The 23,887-nt window shown below is 38.6% G+C and overlaps 1 protein-coding gene across 3 annotated transcripts in view; it reads left to right on the top strand.

Moving 5' to 3' along the window:
• The window catches only part of LOC107756812 (teneurin-2-like), a 199,642-nt gene that overhangs the window by 158,930 nt on the left and 16,825 nt on the right, over nt 1-23,887 (top strand). For all 3 annotated transcript variants that reach the window (XM_016574099.1, XM_016574098.1, XM_016574100.1), the window contains 12 exons: nt 2,813-3,018; nt 5,675-5,870; nt 13,608-13,793; nt 14,529-14,675; nt 18,016-18,226; nt 18,307-18,426; nt 18,532-18,793; nt 19,121-19,388; nt 19,739-19,882; nt 20,857-21,109; nt 21,623-21,643; nt 21,949-22,181. In XM_016574099.1, the coding sequence (XP_016429585.1) occupies nt 2,813-3,018; nt 5,675-5,870; nt 13,608-13,793; nt 14,529-14,675; nt 18,016-18,226; nt 18,307-18,426; nt 18,532-18,793; nt 19,121-19,388; nt 19,739-19,882; nt 20,857-21,109; nt 21,623-21,643; nt 21,949-22,181 (2,247 nt within the window). The remainder of the gene's footprint in view (nt 1-2,812; nt 3,019-5,674; nt 5,871-13,607; nt 13,794-14,528; nt 14,676-18,015; nt 18,227-18,306; nt 18,427-18,531; nt 18,794-19,120; nt 19,389-19,738; nt 19,883-20,856; nt 21,110-21,622; nt 21,644-21,948; nt 22,182-23,887) is intronic.

The following is a 23,887-nucleotide window of genomic DNA, read 5'->3' as shown; positions in this document are numbered from 1 at the left end:
GCCGCGCTGTTCTCAAGCCCACCGGCCTCCGCTCACTCTTGCCCTCCGGCCGTTCCTCACTCTAGCCCCCGGCCTCTGCTCACTCAAGGCCGCCGTGTGTGACGTTGTGTGTTTCGTTGTGAAAGCGAAATTACTTTGTTTGGCCTTCCAAAAATGGACACGACTAGAAATCAGTGGTTAAGTTGTATTTACAACACTGTTCCAGAACACTTCAACCCAAATATTCGGATGTGTGCAATACATTTTATGGAGGACTGTTTCCTGATCCTGGTAGAGTAGACTACAATGCTGGCTGTTCTGACTCACAGACTGTAAGTAAGTTTTTTTATATTTAAAGAGTTTTTATATTTTTTTTATATTTAAAGCGAGTTTTTTGGGCAGTGTAGAGTAGGGCTTGTTGTTTGTCATTTCTCCGATCACAAATGCAGACATGGTTTTATGTTTACGCGGTGCGATATGCAACGCAGCGCGTAAAAAGACAGTATAAGTCATTATAATCCATAATTATGTCCCCACTGGATGCAATGAATGCCTCGTTTATAATGGGTTTTCATGTTTTTGAATCATCGCTCCGGCCTGACAGGGCATCATCACAATATGGCAAGGGGCGTAACATTTCTGTCTCACGCTTGAGGTATTCGGCCAATCACAACGCATTGGATAGCTGGCCAATCACAGCTCACCTCGCTTTTTCAGACCGATGAGCTTTGTAAAAATCAACTCGTTTCAGAAAGGCTGGGCATAGAGGAGAAACAATAATGTACAGTATGTGGAAAATAATGTGTTTTTTTAACCTTAAATTGCATAAACACATTTCATTACACCAAATACACAAAATAATGTTCTTTTTAGCAACATCATATGACCCCTTTAAGCTGGAAAATATAGTGCAAAACTTAATTTCATCCATTGGGAATCAATTGGATTGAGAAAAGTGCGCATTACATACCAGAATTAGTTTCATATGGATAATAAAAATTGTGAAAAAAATATGTTTATGCTTCATTTAACCCTCTGATGGATGCCATCCACTAAACTTCACTTTAGTAATTCAGGATGGGATGTTACATGCGAACCAAACTGACTGCATTTGACCCTTACCCATAAAATTTTATATGGCATTCCTCTTTATATGGCTTTTATACAATAACATACTGTACACTCCACATCTCTCTGGAATATCTCCCTCTTTATTTTATTCCAGAAGATTCAGACTTTATTAGTGTATTTGTTTATTTACATATGTATTTATTTCAATAGAATAAGATCTAAGGAACACTTTTATTCTGGAATTATTCAGAATATTTGTTACTCAGGCATTTCTATAGGGATTTCCATTCAACTCTACTGTGGCTATTTCTCAGACTCTTTAAAATGAAATATTGTACTAATTATAATTTTACAATTAGATTTTAATTGAACAAGTAGACCTACTTAAGTGCTTATATTTTAATATAACCATAGGGAGCTGTAGAGAAACAAAGTATAGAAACACTATAAGGATAAAAGTGCTTGTATGTACCTAATCAACCATATTTTGGGGAGAAATTTGTGCCCAGAAATGAGTTACATCTGACAAACCACCTTCTGGGGAAATTCTCCAAAAAAAAGTAAAAAGGATGATACAATCAGTCATTTTCTGTAGTGCTAGGTAACAATTTATGATGTTATTTTAGAAAATTATAAGAGTTATTGTAAGTTTGTTGTAGGTTTTAGGTTGCAGGATCTGAGGTGACTGTCATACCTACACTAAACAAGAAAGTCCACATATATCAAGACCTAGGTGCGAGTGTTCGTTCGTGAGAGGAAAGCACCTTTTTCAGTGGCTCTGATGTCAGTAGTTCTGACTGGTTGAGAACTTGAGGAGTGTGAACTTCTGCTCCAGAGTACAAGACTCTTCTTATGCACCCTCTCTAGGGTACTTTCTCTTCCCCTTTTTTCTGCTTCTCAATTTCTCTTTATCTATCTCACTTTTTCCATCTCTCTCTCTTGCTCTCTCGGTGTGGTGCTCTCGTTCAGCGCAGAGCCGTCCATCCATGCTCCGTGTTAATGAGGGAGGTTGGTGTAGACTCCCACTGGTTACCAGACTGGGCTGCTTTAACCGACCTGTCACTCAGACCTGACACTGCATGTGCGTGCACATGTTCTCCTGCAAAAAGAAGGCTTGATCCATTTAGGGAAAGAGCTTGCTCGCGCTTGCTCAATTCAATTCCTCTCTCTTCATAACTCATTTAAATGCAGCCAGAGGTTTTAGCAGGCTGGGAAACAGATTGTCTCTGCTTATCAGGGCACATCAAACATTGAGAAAGTAGACTAGACTGACAGCTAACACCAAGTCCACTCGTGTTGCACTGGCCCCTCAGACTCAAAAGAGTGTGTTTGTGTGTGTGTGTGTGTTGCTTCCGATACTATCAAGGCCCATTTACTGGGTTATTTTCTGATTGGAGTTGCTGCGATCTATCTGCGCTGTCAACACAACAACAGTTTTCTCTCTAGAGGACAGACTTAGCAGGTGTATTGGGAAGGGAGGAGTGCGTGTGTGGCCAGTGCTGTCATGCAGAGGTATTATGATCTCAAGGGAGAAGACAGGGTTTGATTTAGGGTTGATGACTTTGGCAGCCCACACCGCACACTCATTAGCACAGAGCTGTGTCTCAGTGGAATAATATATGTTGATTTTTCTTTGTACACACTGCAAATATTTTCACATGGAGCGGAGGATATTCCCTGTTCTCCGTGTCTTTGAAATACTTTCTTAGTGTTTTTTCCCCCCTCAAACAAATCTTGTTTCTTCTCTTGGCGTCCATCTCAGGGCCGTGGGTGTTGAAGAACAGCAGTATAAACAGCGGGGAGCTGGAGCTGGGTCAGCGTGTCAGTCAGGATGTTCCTCCAGGCGTCTTCTGGAGGTCTCTGCTTCACCTGCGCCAGCCACACTTTCTCAAGTTCAACATCTCCCTGGGCAAGGATGCGCTGTTTGGGGTTTACATGCGGAAAGGCCTGCCTCCTTCACATGCTCAGGTGGGCAAATCGCCTCATGTCTTGGTTCTTCTTTTAAAGGAGCCAGGTTCACTTACAATTATGACTGAGAATCCAATTTTTAAATACTGAAAAACATGTTTTTTAATGACTTTCAGTTTTTGTTTTGTTTGGGTTAGTTCACAAAAAAACTGAAAAATCTGTCATCATTTACTCACCGTTATGTTGTTCCACACTTATAAGGCTTGTGTTCATTTTAAAAAGATGTGAGAGCTTTCTGTCCATCCTTTGAAAGCCCATTCCACAAAAACGTTCACAATTCAAAAAGTACATTAAAGGGGTCATATGATGTTTTTTTAAAGATCATTATTTGGTGTATTTGGTGTAACAGAATACGTTGACATGCTTTAATGTTCCGCATTACCTCCTCTCCTAGGTTCACGAAACGGTCGTCCATAAAATGCATTGCTGTTCTGTTGTAAGTAATCTTAAAGATTCCTAAATGCATCTACTTTCGGAAGGCCAAATGAAGTGCTTTTGCTTTCGCCTAGAAACTCACAGCGTCTCCCTGACATGCTGCTTCAACACTAACTGCGGTTACTGACACCATGCCTTCTTTCTTTGCGTGCACATTTGCGGCGGGATTATGCAAATATTTCCACATAGTGGGGTAGATATGTGGGGGCGTGTTAGAATGAGCCGTTTTAGGGGGGCGTGGCAGAGTCTTAACTTTGATAAAGAATATCTCTTTGGTTTTGAGACTTTAGTCTTTGCAACTTCAGGGATCTTATCTATGCACAATCAGCTTGTAACACTCCAAAGAGAAAGGAAAACTTGAAATCGCATCATATGACCCCTTTAAGACATATAAATGCAATCTTTAAGAATTGAGCAGTTTAATCCAGGTTTCCTGAAGAGATGCAATCACTTATTATGATGATTTAAGTTAGGCTTTTATTCACTTATAAACATCAGTTAACGCACATACATAGAGCTCATCAAATATGGTCAACACAGTAGCTCAAACATATTTGCGTGTAAGAACAAACTTTAATAGATCTTGCGCATCGAGCACATTTGAGCTTCTATTTACCACATTTGATGTGCTGTATGTACAGTATGTGTATAGATATTTATATGATAATAAAAGTCTAAACTAAATCTGTTCATTATATAAAGCAATGATGTCTCTTTAGAAGATTTAGATTAAGCTGTTCAATTCAAATTGATTACTTTTAATTAGAGCGTCTCTTAATAGACATTTGACTCGTGAAAGTTGTGGTGGACTGGACTTTCAGTGGAGGAACAGAAATTTCTCAGGTTTCATTAAAAATGTCTTCATTTGTGTTTGAAAGGTAAACAAAAGCCTTATGGGTTTGCAACAACATGAGAGTGAGTAAATGATGACAGAATTTTCATTTTGGGGTGAACTATCCTTTCAGTGCTCAAGAGCTTTACATCTGAATTGAATGACTCTTATGAGCCAGCTCATTTGTCACAGATGACCTCACTGGTCTGAAACAGCTTACTCACTGAAAGAGTCATCTGGTTACTGAATTGATACCTCAGTACACACTAGGGGTTGTACCGACTAATCGACTAGTCAACTTCAATGCTCTGCCATGATGCTTTAAGATTGACGTCGACTACCAGGTCCAGACTTATTTGTTCATTAATGACATCATCAGCGACTAGTCGATTTCGACTCGACTTTCATCATGTAAAAGTCGACTTTAAAAAATCAGAAGTCATTCAACCCCTAGTACACACTGACTTAACTTCAAGTCAATATTTTTGACATAGCTGATATCCGGTCTGTATTCATAAAATTGTTACTGTGTTTAACCTAATGTTTGTAAGACTTCTAGTTACTAACAATTAGTAGAGCTGACAAAATGTTGACAGAGCTGTTGAACATGATTGGTTATTTGTCATTATGCACATTTTTTGTCTTCTAAGTACTGAGTCCTTAATGGACTTTTTTAGAAACTAGAAGCAGAATCTAAATCAGAATCATAAAAATCCTGATGATTTCTATTCTTATTAATGTAAAAAAGTCATTATTGTTTGCAGCTTAAATACGCTCAAAGAAATGTCTGTGAAAATACGACCCAATGTTCCATGTTAATATTAGGGAATTGCATTGTGTTATGTTTTAGGGTTGAAGGAAATGTCCATAAACTTAACGGAAAATGTTTTTCTTATGGTGTTGTCTTAATTTGTTTTTCATGAGCATGCATCTACAGTAACTCTAATGATTGACACTGTTATGTTCAGACTGACCCAGCAAATGCCAACATGGTCAACATATATTGGAAATTGGGGTTGGTTGCCATTTGTTGGGACAGTGTGTGAGCTAGCATTTATAGAGCAAGGGAATCTGGTTCCCTATGATGTTCCTCCTTAAAAAGACAGGTTTTCGTTAATTACCATGAAGAGACCATCTGTGCAGACAGGCTTTTTTGTTTGCAACTTTTTTTTAATGAATTGTAAATTATTTCCAAATTATCGCTGCATATTTGTCTGCAGAATTCTTACACTTGTCTTGTCACATTCCAGAGTTGTTATCTCTTCTACATTTTGATTTAATTTGACTATTTTGATTGTCATTACAGTTTTTAGTGAAGGTGATGTCCCGCAGCCACTTGCCTCGCTGATTGTTTTCTCCCTCTGTCCTCACCTCTCCCTCTCTCTTCAGTATGACTACATGGAAAGGCTGGATGGAAAAGAGAAGTGGAGCGTTATCGAGTCTCCTCGCGAGAGGCGCAGTATTCAGACCGTTGTCCAGAACGAGGCAATCTTTGTGCAGTATCTGGACCCCGGCACCTGGCACCTGGCCTTCTACAACGACGGCAAAGAGAAAGAACCCGTCTCATTCAGCACTGTGGCTCTAGGTAGACACCTCCAGCTTTTATTTACACGCTAAAGTCAACATTTAAAAGGAAGATGGTAAATAGAAACTTGGTTGTTTGGAGACCTGCTGTTTAGAAGATGCGTTTCACTGCAAGCCGCTTGCACAGTTCACCTGATCTACCCTTAACCTCATTTTATATTTCAGTTTGAATGTGAGCAGTTGAACTGGGAGAGCTGCTTTTATTCCTTTCACTTACATTTCTCTTTAGGTCACAGAAGGAATAGCTGTATTTCTAAAATAAAAGTAAACACTAAAATATGTTTTTTCAAGGAAGTTTCTCTACAACGGTTGCTATAGTGATGACTTAGCATAAGCACAATGCCAACTTCGAGACTTTCTTCTATAACAGTTGAGAGGAGCTGTCACAGCAAAGCGGAAATCTGGCCTCATGTCTGTCATGACATCAGGCAGTGATGCAGAACTCATGAAGCGTATAGGAGGTCTTGCTGTATTTTACATATTCATGTACTTTATATATTGTGTGTTTAAATATTCATGCATAAACTGCTCACTTGTTCACTCATTCAATATTCAGAACATAGCAACTGGCGTACGCTTCAATAAATGGACAAAGAAATTGTTTCCCAAATAAAATAACAATAAAACACATTTTAAAAATCTGTTTTAAAATGAAATACAAATGTGGTTTGATGAGATTTGTAAATATATTTTTATATATTTCATAGACTTTTTTTATCTTTTTTTTTTTATTTATCAAACATGACTTTTACACTATTAAAGACTTTTACATTATTAAAAAATAAATGTCTAAATAAAGGTTAAAATTATGTTTTTAAACTTTCTGTTAATCCAAGAATTCTGGAAAAAAACTGTCAGTTTCAAAAAAATTTTAAAGCAGAACAACACTGATAAAAACAACATTGATTTTAACATTGATGATAAGAAATTATGTAAAAATAATAAAAGTGTCCCACTTTATATTAGGTGTCTTTAAATACTATGTACTTAATAAAAGAATGAATTGTTAGGTACAATGTACGTATTGTATTCATGTTGACTTGCAGAACACTTTTGCTGTTATTGAGGTGGGATATGGGTAAAGTTAGGAGTGTAATTATAGATGTAACTACAGAAATTAATTACGGATGTAATTACAGAACAGTATTATCAAATATAAGTGCAATGTAATAGCATTTATGTATACAATGAGTGCATAGTATCAAATTATTAATTTAGATGTAAGTATTTAAGGACCCTTAATATAAAAAACTTAGACTTCTTTCAAACACATTTAACCACAAAATTTTGAACTGTATGGTTTTTTCTCTCTCTCTCTCTCTCTATTTGAGTAGAGTATGTCACAAAAAAAAGTACTTTTGCTGCCTCTCTGCTGTCTGAATAAATCCATAGAGATCAAGTGCTAAACGTGTTTGGGCACTTAAACCACTTAAAATGAATGAATGCCATTGCATTAGATAACAGAGTATCAAACCAAGTGGCATTTATCTTAAAGAAAGACAGCACAAGCACACTTTTCAACACATTTCACAAAAGAAGTGTGTTTGGTTTAAAAATAGAAAAGACTAAAACGTACAGTATCTGCACACTTTCTGGTTGTCAGGCATTACACATTTTCAGAAATGCACCTGCAGTTGCTCTCATAGAACACCTGTTTGAACTGGAGAAGAACCAATTTCATACATCCACTCAAAATCACCTTGAGATCAGTTGTTTACAATTCACTGCAAAAATTATTCAGAAAAGTGAAATTAGCTTGGAGAAAAACTTGTCTGCAGATGCCATTTTGATATTTATCTAATGCAGTGACATTCATGCATTTTTAAGTGTGGCTTAAGTGGCCAGTTATTTTCTTGGTCCACTATATTCATAACAGTATGTATGATTAAATATTCAGTTTGAGGAGAAATACACACACACACACACACACACACACACACTGTGCTCATGAGGCCTCTTAAATCTGATCACGTACTGTATGAATGTCTGCGCATCTTGTTCAGGTGATAGCTACTGTTGATTTGAAAAGCATTGTTTATTTTAGCATTTACCGCAGTCATAGTGTTATATTTCCCATAAGGCTTTGCTGAAATGTGTCACAGTAATTCACACATTGCCACTGAATCAATAACGATGGCTGAAAGTTCACAGTGTGCCATGCTGTGTATGAGATTATTTCACAAAATGCAAGAAAGTTCATAGCACTATGACTTGTTTTTTTGTCAGGCAGCAGCGTTTAAAGTCTTCTGAATTTGTGAACGTTACATTCCACTGTCCCCCATTAATAACTGAGGGTTGTAAAATGTGCGCGTCTCTTATGTTTCGTCTCAGATTCGGTGGAAGAGTGCCCCCAGAATTGCCATGGCAATGGAGAGTGCATGTCAGGAGCGTGTCATTGCTTCCCAGGGTTCCACGGCACGGACTGTTCCAAAGGTACCGTTTACTGTCACACTGCCGGAATGTTTATGCTAAAAAATTATGCTTCACTTTGCAGCATTTGTCAAAACATTTTCGTAGTCATACAAAAAAGCTGTGTTGTGTAATAACATTTTGTTCACTAAGTCAGAACACCTTACTTTCACATTTCTAATTGCAAAGAGATTTACCTGCCATTTGTGATTCTTCTCACGAAGTCAAAAAAAATCATTATTCAGCATAGAAATAATAAATTATATTTAGCCTATTTTAGGACCATTAGGATTTTTTTTATTTTTGCATTGTGACATTATTGTAAGACAAGTAAGCACATCCACCCAGTAAAATTAATGTACAATAATTTATAATTAATGTGTTGCAATAAAAAAGTGAAATATTTCTTTATATCTTATAATATATAATATTATATAAATGTATATATATATTAATAATAATATAAAAATAAACATGACCTGTCACCCTGTCATTTTACATGTGATCTGTAAACTAATTATTATCAGTAATTAATATCAAACTTAATCATTATTATGTCATTCCATGCTGTGTTGTTAGATAACCTTTAGTTTTATATTACATTTTATTTACAGTGACTTCAAAATTAACTTTGTGAGCCACTGGATTTATTTGTGAGGTTTTTAATATGCGAGTTTTTATTTCAAATTTGCTGTAAGTTTTAAATTGACTTGCTGCATGTTTAGCTGTGATGCAGATATAGATGTGTGAAGCATATGTCAGAATTTTCCCTCGAGCTCAGCATTTGTCATCAGATCATCAGTGTACATTAACTCTGGCCATTCGTCGTAGCGGCTCTATGACACTGTCACATCACTCTGAGATCCAGACGGATGAATTGCAACATCACTGATTAATCCCATCTCAGTTATGCCAAAATGTCTGATGGGTTTGTTGGCTTTACTGTGCCAGACCAATCTTTTTGAGTGATGAAATGCTCTCAGTGGAGGCTTCGTAAAGAGAAATGTGTGTGTGTGTGTGTGTGTGTGTGTGAGAGAGAGCTCACCTGAGACTATAGACAGCTAGTTTATTACTGTCAAATGGCGTCTCCTTTGAGTAGCAGAGAGTGCCGTTGATATTGCCTCTGAATCTCTTACCTTAATTACACAAGGCATAGTCTGCTTTATCACCATATTCAGAGAGCTTCAGCAGTGTTTATGCTGCCTTTGAGGCTGAATAGCGAACACTCTGTGGGAAAAATGCGAGGGATGATTCTTTTCTTCCTTTCCTACATTCATTCATTCCAGGCAATTTTTCAGCAGAAACTGTAACAGAAAACTGTATGCCGGCTATTGCTGGAGAACAAAGTTTAACTTGTCAAGATAAAAACTACTCACAATTTAAAATAGTTAAAATCATGAGTCTCTTTTGAAAAAGTAGTCAGCTATGTAACTACTGCAGCTTTTTTAAGGGGCAATACAGGATACAGTTTGCATCCGATTAGAGGGCAATATATGATATCAAATTATAGCATTTCTAATTCAATCACAACTGTACAGTATATGAGGGTTTATAAGTAAATGACTCTACACAGAGACTGGAATTGGTGAATAGTTTCATTTCTAGTTGTGTCCTCTTTTGGAAGGACAAACAAAGTAGTTTCACTTTCATAAAGAGACACACAGCGTCTCCACAACATGGCGGTGGAGGCAGCAACAATACTACAGCAAGAATCAAAGTTACGCCTTCTTTCTTTGCGTGAACATTTGGGCGGCGTTATGCAAATCTTCCCACATCGTGACGTAGACATGTGGGGGCGTGTTAGAACGAGCCGTTTTAGGTAGGCGTGGTTGACTCTTAACTTTTATAAAGAATATCTCTTTGGATTTGAGACTTTAGTCTTTGCAACTTTACAGATCTTCTTTATGCACCAAGAGCTTGTAACACTCAAAAGAGAAAGGAAAAATTGAAATCGCATCATATGACCCCTTTAATCTGGTTCACTCAAATAAACGGATTTACAAAAAAATCTGACCTAATCTGTGTACACTAACATTCAAAGCTTTGGAGTAAGTAAGACTTTTTTAAAGACTTGTTTATTCAGCAAGGATGTATTACATTGATCAATAGTGACAATAAAGACATTTATAATGTTACAAAACATTTCTATTTCAGCTTTGATAATAATAAGTAATGCTTCTTGAGCACCAAATCAGTATATTTGTTTCTGAAGGATCATGTGACACAGAAGACTGGAGTAATGGCTGCTAAAAGAAAAATCAGCTTTGCCATTATAGTAATAAATTACATTTAAAATATTAAAATAGAAAAGTTATTTTAAATTGCTATAATTACTGTTTTTACTGTATTTTTGAGTAAATAAATGCAGCCTTGGTGAGCATAAGCGACTTTTTAAAAACATTAAAAACGTTCACTGACCCCAAACATTTGAACGGTAATGTATGGTATGTATCAGATTATATAATTTAGCATTTAAAACAATTAGGGTTTTTAATCAATAGGGTTAAACCTGAAGAGAAAAGTTTATGAATTTCTATTTGGATATAGAAGATGTAACATTCCACCAGAGAGTTGATTACACTCAGAGACTGGAATTGGTGAATCATTTCTTTTTATCTGGTTCATCCAAATGAACCAATTTACTAAAACATGTCAGACATGTCAAAGCTACGTACTGAATATGACAACAGTTCAGGAGGGCACATTTGCTTATTGTGAGTGCACAAGGACATAAAATAACAGCGATGTATCTACACTGTCTGAAAACAGCTAAAAAGAACGTTTTCTTGACACACAGTTTGAGGTGATTTCATACATTTCAGTGTATTTGTTTGGATTAACTCTATGCTTCATTTTTCTCTTATCTTATCTTACATTTCATAACTGAACTTCTCTTAATGAAGCTGGTTTTCACTAATTCCTTTCAAACATCCTCGTCTTCTGTCCTTCCCTCACTCCCTCATTTGTTTTCCCTCCTGCATCCTTTCGTTCCGTCTTCGTTACAGCGGCGTGTCCCGTGCTGTGCAGCGGGAACGGAGAGTACAGCAAGGGTGTGTGCATGTGCTACAGCGGCTGGAAGGGCCTGGAGTGCGACGTGCCGCAGGGCCAGTGTGTCGATCCCAGCTGTGGCGGTCACGGGACCTGCACCCAGGGTAGCTGCAGTTCAGGAGGGCACATTTGCTTATTGTGAGTGCACAAGGACATAAAATAACAGCGATGTATCTACACTGTCTGAAAACAGCTAAAAAGAACGTTTTCTTGACACACAGTTTGAGGTGATTTCATACATTTCAGTGTATTTGTTTGGATTAACTCTATGCTTCATTTTTCTCTTATCTTATCTTACATTTCATAACTGAACTTCTCTTAATGAAGCTGGTTTTCACTAATTCCTTTCAAACATCCTCGTCTTCTGTCCTTCCCTCACTCCCTCATTTGTTTTCCCTCCTGCATCCTTTCGTTCCGTCTTCGTTACAGCGGCGTGTCCCGTGCTGTGCAGCGGGAACGGAGAGTACAGCAAGGGTGTGTGCATGTGCTACAGCGGCTGGAAGGGCCTGGAGTGCGACGTGCCGCAGGGCCAGTGTGTCGATCCCAGCTGTGGCGGTCACGGGACCTGCACCCAGGGTAGCTGCACCTGTGAAGCGGGTTACCGTGGAGAGTCCTGCGAGGAAGGTAATGAGCGCATCGGCGGCTTTTCTGACCATCTCATTTTCAAAACTCTTTTCAAAACTCAGAAAAACCTCTTCCTCTGAGAATCTCGGTTTTCAAATGTCTGCTATAAAAGCATGCTGGTACAAGCATAATAAACTTTATTAAAGCGGTGAAATTCAGTCTATTGATCGAGCTTTTAAGAAATTGGCCAGAAATGGAGTCTCTGAGCGCATGTTCATATGAGCTGCAGCTGGTTTTTGAAAGTGGAGAGATCCCAGAGGTGAGTTTAGAAGAGAGCGGTGAAAGATGAGGAGGAAAGAGAAGAAAAAAGCAAGTAGAATGAAAAAGTATTTTCAAACTCTCTGTTTCTCTCTCTCTCCAGTGGATTGTCTTGACCCCACGTGTTCGGGACATGGCAGCTGCGTGTCTGGTCAGTGCCACTGTAAGCCAGGTTGGTCCGGGCCTCTATGTGATGTATCCAGAGCCCAGTGCCCAGATCAGTGCAACGGTCACGGAGCCTACAGCCCTGACACGGGCCTCTGCAGCTGTGACCCTAACTGGATGGGCCCCGACTGCTCCACGGGTGTGTTCCCATCAGCCATTTTCACCTTCTCACTTGCTGTCTTCTCAAGCTGTGCTGCGATATATTGTAATCTTTCATTTTCATCCATCTACACTCTCGGGGGGATTCACTAAACATGAATTGCACCCGCTGATAGCGTTGTTTATTTGCACTCGCTGCGTGTGCTGTTTTAGCACCCGATTCATATGCAAATCAGGTAACGGCACAAACACACCCCAAAAAAATTAGTGGACGCAGTTCCAACTTCGGTGGATAAGGTGCAATCCAAAATAATCTTCATAAATAAAATATTATAATAATAATCTTAAAATATATATTGAAAATAAAATGTATAATTTATATAAAGGAGACTTGTTTGAACTGAAAATAATGACAGTGACTTGATTAAAATATACATGGCGCAACCAACACAGATAGTGATTTCTTATAATGGATTGTGGGTAATTGGTGAATGAGATTTGATATAGAAATATTGTGAAATTTCTATTTTAATATATATTTTTAATATAGGCCTAATATATATTCCAGTGATGGCAACGCTGAATTTTCAGCAGCCATTATTTCATTTTATTCATTATTTTAGTGTCACATGATTCTTCAAAAATGATACTAATATGCTGATTTGGAACATTTGAAGCATTTTTTATTATAATTACTTTTTTTCAGGATTCTTTGATGAATGCATCATTCAAAAGAACTGCATTATTTTTTTAAGAATGTAAAAGTCTTTAATGTCACTTTTGATTAATTTAATGCATCCTTGCTAAATTAAAGTTTTAATTTCTTTCAAAAAAGATCTGACTGACCCCAACCATGTAGATAATACAGATATTTTAGTGTGCTATTGACAATGGCATAACAGTGCTGTTTTTAGCTATGTAATTATTTACATTGCCAAAGCATTTGCAACTTTGCTGCAGATCATTAAAACAGTGCAAAAGCAAATAGCAATTAAGTAAATAACAGAATAAAAAGAAGCAATAATAACAGAATAAAAAGAAACATAATAATTGAATAATTAAGAAGAATAAAATAAAGATGTATATAAGAGATGGAAAAATAAGAGTAAAAACAAATCTCTCTCTTTCTCTCCAGAGGTGTGTTCAGCAGATTGTGGGAGCCATGGCGTGTGTGTCGGGGGCGTTTGCCACTGTGAGGAGGGCTGGACAGGCACAAGCTGTGACCAGAGACTGTGTAACCCACAGTGTGTGAAACATGGGACCTGCAGGGATGGCAAGTGCCAATGTGAACAGGGCTGGAACGGAGAACACTGCACCATCGGTAAACACACACACACACACAAACACACATGGTCTTATCCTGCTTTGAAGCTTTGAGCTAGTCAAAGGCATTTCCCTCGGTTCTGTGACTTCTTTTACACCAGTGTCTTTCAAAGACTTTTCGGCTGCTGTTTTGCTGTTTGGTCTAGATTGATTTGCTCATGTTTGCATCAGCACACAGAGTACAAAAACATATTTGCGCGGGTGTGTATGTTTGTGTGTGTTGCCATTATTTTATAATCACATTCAGAGCAAAAGTACACGGTCTTCACTGTGTGATCCGCATCTATAAGAATATTAAATGACTTTTTGAGCTCTGGAGTCCAGCTGGAAGAGGAATACTAATGGATGCCGCTTTGGTTGCATGTGTTAGGATGCTTGTTTTAATGCTAATGAGTCCAGCTCTCCCTCTCCACCACTGTTTTCACATCATTGTTTTCAGACAATTATAGTTGATGGATTCCATGCACACAACACTTCTTAACGCTGAATTCACAAGCCAAAATGTAGCAGTCAACCAAAAGTCATCCATAATGGTTTTGCTTGGGTTGATTGATAATTGATGTCCAACAAAAGAGTTCGTCTGACAGGTTTTCTTAGTGGTCTGTGGCATGCATGCTGTCGTTATGGTAATGAGTTTTATGTGGCGAGTAACATTTCCTATGGGCACCAAACTAAATCAGCCCAAATCCAAAATAATCACACAGTCGATCAGTCTCTCCCTCCTCTCTTGCAGATGGCTGTCCGGGGCTGTGCAATGGGAATGGGCAATGCATCATGGGTCAGAACAGCTGGCACTGTGAGTGCCACAATGGCTGGAGAGGGCCAGGCTGCAGTGTTGCCATGGAGACCTCCTGCAATGACAACAAGGACAATGAAGGAGGTTAGAAATGCATGTTGAATGCAGAAATTTTTCTATCCCCTTTGGCCTCATATGCATCACATCTGTCAAGACTTGAAAAAAAAGCTACACTGATGAGATGCAGAAATTTTGGTTAGGGCAATTGTTATCTCACCATTGTAAAGGCCTGTTCACACACAAAAACGAATATTTGGTGCGATAAACGGCCGGTAATGTGTTACTTCAGACTGAGACAAACTTTCATATGGCATTAAGGTGACCAGTTTTTTTATAGAGGGATGTTCTAATCTCTTTGCCATCACATGTTGATTCAGCCCATCTACCGTTTTGTTTTGTGCATTGGTCTGAACAGTCATTCGAATGCAAAAACCTAACCGTCTAATTTCTTTCTTTCTTTCTTTTTCTTTTTTGCAGAAAAACTGACTATTGGTACACCAAATTAACCACAATTACTTTTGCAGTTCCAGAAGTTAAAGAACCTATATGTTCTTCAGTAAAAACTATATATAAGTTTTAAAGCATTTTAAATGGGTCATGAACTGCCTTTTTACATTAAAAAACAATTTAAGTAATATGCTATTTTCTGTCCTGTTTTTGACCCCCTTTATCAGAACGCTCCGTTTGAATAGGCACCCACTGCTATGATTGGCTAACAGTTGTGTACGTTTGACAGCCTAGTGATTTAGGTTAAAAACGCATAAATACTCATATCAAATGATCTGTGTAACAGACAAAGCAATAGTAACCACATAATAAAAACAGTTACACTTGTGTGTTGCATCATTACTGTCGGATCCAATATAGTCGGCACAGCATCGTCTTTTAGTTTCAATCTTTCTGAAAATTCTGCGTCGAATTGTTCCTTGTTTGAAAACGAATCCACGGTAAAATGAAGTGAACAAAGGACCAAGTTCTTACTGATGCGGTCTGGAACTTCATTGAAAATAAAGTGCATCCACTCTTTCCTAACGTTTGGGATTAGAAGGAAGGCAATGCAAAGACTGCACAGCGTCTTGTTGTCTTCGGAGCGATCTTTATTGTTTGGTTTCTGTGTAGACTAATGAGAAACATTAGAGTCCTGAAACTTACAGGATGTTTTTATAGTACAATGAAATGTGTAAAGATCAAGGGAATTTTGGTTTCTCAGTTCATGACCCCTTTCATAAAGTAGATTGAGATTTGTCTATACTGCTGCTTTGTGGCAATTTATTAGGAGATATGTGCGATATGAAGATGCTCTGAACGGATGAATAGAGCAGCTCCAGTCATCCGTATGAAAAGGTGATGTGTCTGTTGGCTGGCAAAGTGAGGGATTTGAAACTACCCCAAGGCAGAATGATTATAAAACAGGTGGATGTTCAGAGTCAGCCCTAAGCACTGAGCGTCTCCCCTAGACCAGTTAAGAGCACAGAGAGGCTTTTAGAAAGAACTATTTGTTGTTTCTCGTTTTAAAGTGTTTTCATTTTCCCCACTGCATCTTCTCTTTTGTGTGTTCTCACTCTCTTATATAAACAGCCAGGCTTTTCATAAAGCATTGTGAAACTACTTTGGATCCCATAATACAAAACCATGCAAACCATAGTCATTTTAATTTTGTGTCGTTTGAATTTAGCAGTGAAGTCAATCTGTGATGTTTAGATGCAGGGCTGCCAACTCTGAGCGTGAGACTCGCGTAATTGACACGGTATGATCACAAAAGACTTGTTAAATCAGGCATTTGAACTTACTGCTCAATCTGACCCAGACACAAACAAGCGTTCTCCAGACGTTCACAGCTTCCTGCTTCTTTCTTCTCTCTCTTTTGTTTATACTCTTCGTTTGGGGGTTACTTCACAGAAACCTCAGAGATCAGAGAGCACCAGGGAAAACAACATGGAGCAAAAGTCTTTGGCAACAGGCGCTTGTTGTGAGTTTGTTCCGGATCAAGAAAGACCCATTTAGGGAGAAGGGTTGAAAGGGTGTGTATGTACAGTGAACTGCAATATGCAGCAAATAAGAAACAGGAAGAGAGAGGAAGATGAAACGGGAAGGGAAGCTCTCAGGGGTGTGAGCGATGCCCTCTGTGACTTTGATGTAAGTTCTCTAAAAGTGAAATCAGGAGAGAGAGAGAGAGAGAGAGAGAGAGAGAAAGAAAGAGAAACTAGAGCATCATTCAATTCAGTGATCACTTCTATCAGTTGAGCTGATTACCCCAATGGGGATAAATAAATAGATTTGTTCATTTTCATTTCCATAATGATGAGAAGTTCTACATTTGAGCTTATTATGGTTATTTTAATCATATTATTTGTCTCTCTCTCTCTTGACATCAAAGCAGCGCAGGGGTTTGAACTGAGAAGGGTTCAACAAAAGTACACATTCTGAGAATAAGATGGCAGATGAACAGAGAGACTTCAGAAGTCCTTTAAACCATATGCCATTCTGAAGCCATGAAACTGTGTGTGCTGTGTGCGCTTTCTATAGTATCGATAACATTGAGTACAAACTCAATTCAATACTTTGGTAAAATAAAGCTGAACACATGAAATGTAAAATTATTTTCATGAAGACATGAACATGCAAGGCTAATTAAGGTTAATTAATACAAATCAGATATGTGTCAAAATATCCTATCTGTAAATTAGACACTGCTTTTCAAAGATTTGGGGTTTGTAATTTGTGTGTGTGTGTGTGTGTCAATTTAAAATAACTTATATTTGAATATATTTTAAAATTTAATTTATTTAAAATGTTATGTATCACTGTGATGGCAAAGCTGAATTTTCAGCATCATTACTTCCATCTTCAGTGTCACATGATCCTTCATAAATCATTCAATTATGCTGATTTGCTGCTCAAGAAATATTTCTTATCAATGTTGAAAACAGTTGTTGCTTTTTTCAAGAATTCTTTAATGAATAGAAGTTAAAAAGAACACCATTTATTTGGAATAGGCTACATATCATTTTTAATATTATAAATGTCTTTACTGTCTCCTGTGATTAATTCAATGCATATTTGCTGAATAAAAATATTAATTTATTAAAAACAAAACCAATTTACTTAAACTGTAGTGTATGTTAGAAACCTTTACATCAAAATTGCTGCTAAAATTGACTGAGAAATATATGGAGGCTTTATTCCATTGCTAATATTTTATTTTAAATGTTTATATGAATCTTTATATATCTTATGTAAAATAAATTAGTATGTTCAGTGGCATATATTAGATAATGAACTGGCATTTCTATCAAGTACTGAATTTTTGGTATCGTGACAACCCCAGTGTGGGTTTATTTTCATACAAAATTCATGTGTCACATTGCTAATGCATGTTACAGACCTAAAGCTTATGAGATGTGGTGACATCTTTTCCACTCAGATGGTCTGGTTGACTGCATGGATCCAGACTGCTGCACACAGAGCCCTTGTGTGACCAATCCTCTGTGCCGTGGATCACGTGACCCACTTCAGGTTATTCAACAGAGCCAATCAGAGGTCCAAAAAGTCCCTTCCTTTTATGACAGAATCAAGATGCTTGTGGGTAAAGACAGCACTCACATCATCCCAGGAGCCAACCCATTTAATGCCAGGTACCTCATCTGCCATGTACTGTGATGGACTAAATTACTAAATTTATCATGCTCTAATATTGTATTTTGTGTGCGTGCAGCCTGGCATCTCTGATTCGAGGTCAGGTTTTGACCTCAGATGGCACTCCTTTGGTGGGTGTCAACGTGACCTTTGTGAAGTACCCTCACTATGGTCACACCATGACCCGCCAGGATGGCACGTGAGTAACTTTATTTAACATGTAACATTATTTAAACCCCTTTCAGTACTACCACATTCAGTTGAATATGCACTGAAGTATATTTACTGTCCCGGTTCTCCCTAGTTTTGATCTAGTGGCCAACGGCGGAGGCTCTCTGACTCTGCGGTTAGAACGGGCTCCATTTCTGAGTCAGGAACGAACAGTGTGGCTACCCTGGAATCGCTTCTATGCCATGGACACTGTGGTGCTACAAACGGAGGAGAAAACCACAGCCAGATGTGACCTGAGCGGTTTTGTCAGGCCTGATCCTGTGGTTCTTCCCTCCCCACTGTCCTCCTTCTTCAGCTCCAACCCTTCAGAGAGACACATCCTCCCTGAGAGCCAGGTGCCACATTCAACACCACTTCCATCACTTCTCATTTCTTTCATGTTCACGTAGGTCATTCCACTATTCCGTTGGCCTTTTATTTGCGTTTTATATTCTCTATTACTCTCCTTCTTTGCTCTCTGCTGGTCTTTTGTTGTTAATCTTCGTTTTCGCTCTTGAACTCCTTTTGACTCATTCACTTCCTCATACCTTCTCGCAATCATGGTTTCTCTCTGCTGCTTACAATTCATCTCTTTTTAAAGACTGACAGCAGCTGCAAGAATTTTAGATTTTTAGCACTTTGAGAAGCCATTAACCCACTTTTCGCTTCCTCTCACTGTCCAGGTACTTCACGAGCAGGTGGAGATTCCCGGCACCAGTCTTAAACTTTGCTATTTGAGCTCCAGGACCTCAGGCTACCTCTCACTGCTCAAGGTGATCATGACCCCAGCTCTAGTGCCTCTTAGCCTGGCCAAAGTGCACCTGATGGTGGCCGTGGAGGGTCATCTCCTTCAGAAATGGTTCCATGCATCTCCTAACCTGGCTTACACTTATATCTGGGACAAGACTGACGCCTACAGGCAGAGGGTCCAAGGCCTGACCGAGGCTTTGGGTAAGTGGGGTATGGAGTCATGTCAGGAAACAGGTGTATTTTAACTGTTATCTTGTTTCTTGTCTATGCTATTGTCTGTTCCCCAGTGTCTTCTCTTAATTTAAGCTCCAAAACACAGATAGTTTGTAGTTTAATGAGACTGTCTGTCTCTCATCCATTATGGTGTGTGCCAGCGGCAAGTTCCTCCTGTGAGCTAATGAATTGTTATGTCCCCGCTCGGTGATGGAGTGTTTAATTAAGATAGCACAGCTTTGCTCTTCCTCTAAGTGTCTTCCCTCTCTGTCATTTTCGCCTTCATTCTTCACGTTTCTTTCCTATCCCTCTTTCCATCTGTCAATCTTTCTCTATAGTGTCTGTGGGGTACGAGTATGAGACTTGTCCCAGTCAGATCCTGTGGGAGAAGAGGACAGCTGTGCTACAGGGATACGAGCTCAACCCCTCAAACTTGGGCGGCTGGTCTCTAGACAAACACCACATGCTGAACGTCCGCAGCGGTATGATATGGAAACACCTATTCATGTAGAAGTTAATACATTCATTAGTGAAGGTCAGAAGAGCTTGGAAGTGACATCAGTGATCAGCAATGGAAAATGCATGCACTATTGGACTGGACGTTTCTATTCTTCAGACTTTAGCTCCATCTCTGCTCAGACACACCTTTCTGTAAGTTTCAAGTAATCCTGAAGACATATTTTACAGGTGTGTTTGATTATAGATGCAGCAAAATTCTGCAGTGCAGTGGCCTTCAAGGACCAGAATTGTCAATCCCTGAATGATCAGGCTAATTACAATGAGCCAGGATGTTTTTCCTAAGAGGCACTTGTTTTGTGAAATACACTTGACAATGCAAAAGGGACAGGTCATCCCTGCAGCTGATGGTTTAACAAGCTTCTCCAAGAAAAAATGTCCATTACTGACTCGCACTGTGTGAAATGTGTTGGTATTAAGCACCATTATAGTTACTGCGTGCTTTTTCACACCTGTTTATCTTCAGGCTTTTGCAGCAACTAAATTTCTCCTTCCCGAAGACTTATTCCCTTGCTATAGGAGATAGGGAGGTTCGTGTTAAAAAGAAAAACTATTTATTGTGATTATAGCTTGGCTAGTGGAAAGTCAAATAAGGACACAGTGATGCCAGTGCACTATAAAATAATTCCCACTTTCTGCGTAATATTGCTCTTTTTATGCACATTTTCCATTGCTCATAATTTCATCACTGTATTAGGGTAAAATTCTGTGCGTTTACAGGACCAGCAAATTTATTTGTTCGTTATTGATGATTATGAGGTCTTTAATGACTGCTGGTTTCACACTATTGATCATGAAATGCAATAAATATGTCACACTGTAGAAATTGATGCTTTCATTTAAGCATCACATTTGTGCGTGTACAGACCATTAGAAATATGTCATGTTTGAAATCTCACTCAGTTGCGCTTAGTGACAGTGTTTGATTTATTTCACACAGGCATCCTTCATAAGGGCAGCGGTGAGAATATCTTCCTCTCCCAGCAGCAGCCGCCCATCATTAACAGTATTATGGGTAACGGCCGAAGACGCAGCATCTCGTGCCCAAGCTGCAGTGGGATGGCTGAGGGCAACAAGCTGCTGGCGCCGATGGCCGTAGCCTGTGACGGAGAGGGTAACCTGTATGTGGGTGACCTTAACTTTGTGCGGAGGGTCTATCCGTCCCTCAATACCACAGCTGTACTGGAGCTCAGGTAAAGCTGATAGGATGCACAGCTGACAACATTAAAACAGCATTTGCAATTCATTTCACCTCTGTAATATAAGACATTATAGAGTAGAACTGAGTATTCTGCTAAAATAATCATTGTCTGGAGTTGGTTCTAAATCAAATCACATTTAAATAAAAAATGCATGAGGCTTAAATTCCAAGATCCACTGACAGGAAAAGCTGTCAGAAGAAGATAAATAATAATTCAAACTTGTCATTTGATATTGTTTTGTCAAATCAAGGGTTTCCCATGAGCACCACAGCTCAATATGTCAGAGCAGTGGCACTGACCACAAAATTAACAGTTATTGCAGTTTGATGAAATATGATAATAAACACTTGACATGCATTGATAAATCATGCACTACTACACCAATGGCGTTTATTGATTTAATGTTGTTTTTAACAACTGGAATAGCTTTTACAATAAGATGTTTTGATGATTTATTCTAACTGATGCATTATTTTTTATTTTCTCTTCACCTGCTTCATGAAGAAATAAAGATTTGAGACACAGGTAATTAAAATAAATGCATAATCTAAAAATATTCATCATGTGTGCATGTCTAAATAGCATGCTAATGTGTCTGAAAACTTAGATTTGCTGTGCTTGTGTCCTATTCTTTTATACAGTTCATTGCATGTAGCAGAATTTTACCCTTTTTTCCCTTTCTATCAAAGTGTTTTCTTTCTTTTTTTTTGAGCTCCAATTACTTTACCAGCAATGAACTATTCACATTTCAACATGTTCACCAAGGTAACCATGCTGTTTGTCAGAGGATTTTATTAAGAGATATTCTCCCATTTGCCCTATTTCCATAGCAACAGTCCAAGCCATAGGTACTACTTGGCTGTGGATCCGGTGTCGGGTTCTTTGTTTCTGTCAGACACCAACTCCCGGCAGATCTACCGCATTCGCTCTCTGAATGGGGCACGACCGCTGCTGGATAACGCTCAGGTGGTGGCGGGGACGGGAGAGCAGTGCGTCCCGTTCGATGAGGCTCGCTGCGGTGATGGCGGCAAGGCAATGGAAGCCACACTAATGAGCCCAAGAGGTGATGTTTTTTTTTTTTTATAAATATTCCGGTTTTCTTCTCGATCTGTGACTTGGGAGGAGCAGAAATGACAGACAGTACTGCACCTTACTACATACTACATCCTGAACTTGTTCAGAGTTAGCTTTTACGCAAGACAAAGTTCCACGCATTTCCACGCTGTGACGCTTCACAATTACGACTGAGACACATTTTTATTTTCCATGAACCTAGAAAGCATCAACATTTAATCCCTTAGACAGTTACCAGACGCTGTCATTTTCTATGCTATCACAAACCTCAGTAACCTGTAATTCTCTAGACTCCAGACATCGTTCTTAAAGCCCAGCATGGCCACTGATGTGAGGAAAATAAATGACACAGAAGGTAAAGAGAGATCGTAAGGTTAGCAGACTGCACTCAGAGACCGACTCTGCCTTCTTATCTCAGAATAAAACGCACTCTGACATGATCACCGTGACAGCGTGAATCAAACTGTAGCAGTCGAGCGGCACAGCGTCTTGACTCTTTTCCAGGTCATTGCTCCCACACACACAGACTACTAATTATTTTGCCTTTAAAAAACACCTTGCTCTCTGGAATATCGGAATGGGAGGGAAATCAATCAATAAGATACTTGGGGAGCAGTGAAATTCTTTAGGAGAGTCTGCAGTGACATTGACGAGAAGTTTAAGAAGAAGAAAATTACCATAAATATTAGACAATCACAACAATAGATAATTCTGTCTCAACTGTCCTTTTAAAGGGGTCCTATTATGCTCTTTTACAAAGTCTTGATTTTGTTTTGGGGGTGTACTAGAACAGGCTCTCATACTAGAAAAACACATTATTTTTCACATATTTTACATTATTACAACACCTCTCTCCCCAGTCTGGCATGAACGGCTCGAATAGTTCCTGTATCAAATGAAGGCCCACCTTCTGAAATACGAAATGTGCTATGATTGGTTAGCTGGGCCAGTGTGTGTTGTGATTACCATATCTTACCATAGATATGCGAGCTTCAGTGTAAATATTGCATCAAAATCAAATCAATTTGAGCGCGATTTAAACCCGGATGATTGTACAGGGTTTCCGCGGGTCTTAAAAGTCTTAAATTTAGTTGTATCAAATTTAAGGCCTTACAAAACACCTACAGAATGCTCGCATACATTACCTGAAGTCTAGCAGGTTAGACTAGTGAGTGCGCGTGCACATTTGTAGTGCGTTATTTCACTGCATTAATCAGTCTATTAAAATGCATTTATAATGATCACATAATTCAAGATATGGGGCAGAAAGTGTATATATTTATATCATTTCATATAATTAAGATCACATGAAGAGTGTCGTTTTTTCTCCAAAAGTCAGCATGATTACAAATGTGATATTGATTTCTTACAACAGTTCAATAAACAAGAAGTTAATATTAAGAGACTTAAATGTCCCTCAGAGCTGCATTAAACAGTGTGTAAATACATCTAAATGTCACTTCTAATGCCGCTTCTGTGTTTCCTCTGCACTGGAAAGATCAATTTTGTTGATACTGATTTCATTTGCTTGGTAACAGCCTAAATGCAAGAATTTGACTCAAAAGATGGTGCACACTTTTACAAAAAAAAAGGCTTAAAGATAAAAATGCACATAAAACTTGTTGGAAATTATTAATTTCTATCACTGCTGTGAACTGACCACACAGAATATGAAGAATATAAAAAAATTCAGGA

Source organism: Sinocyclocheilus rhinocerous, unplaced genomic scaffold (assembly GCF_001515625.1).
Source record: "Sinocyclocheilus rhinocerous isolate Xijiao unplaced genomic scaffold, SAMN03320098_v1.1 scaffold22, whole genome shotgun sequence".
Lineage (NCBI taxonomy): Eukaryota > Metazoa > Chordata > Actinopteri > Cypriniformes > Cyprinidae > Sinocyclocheilus > Sinocyclocheilus rhinocerous.
This window is presented reverse-complemented; position numbering and strand designations above follow the sequence as displayed.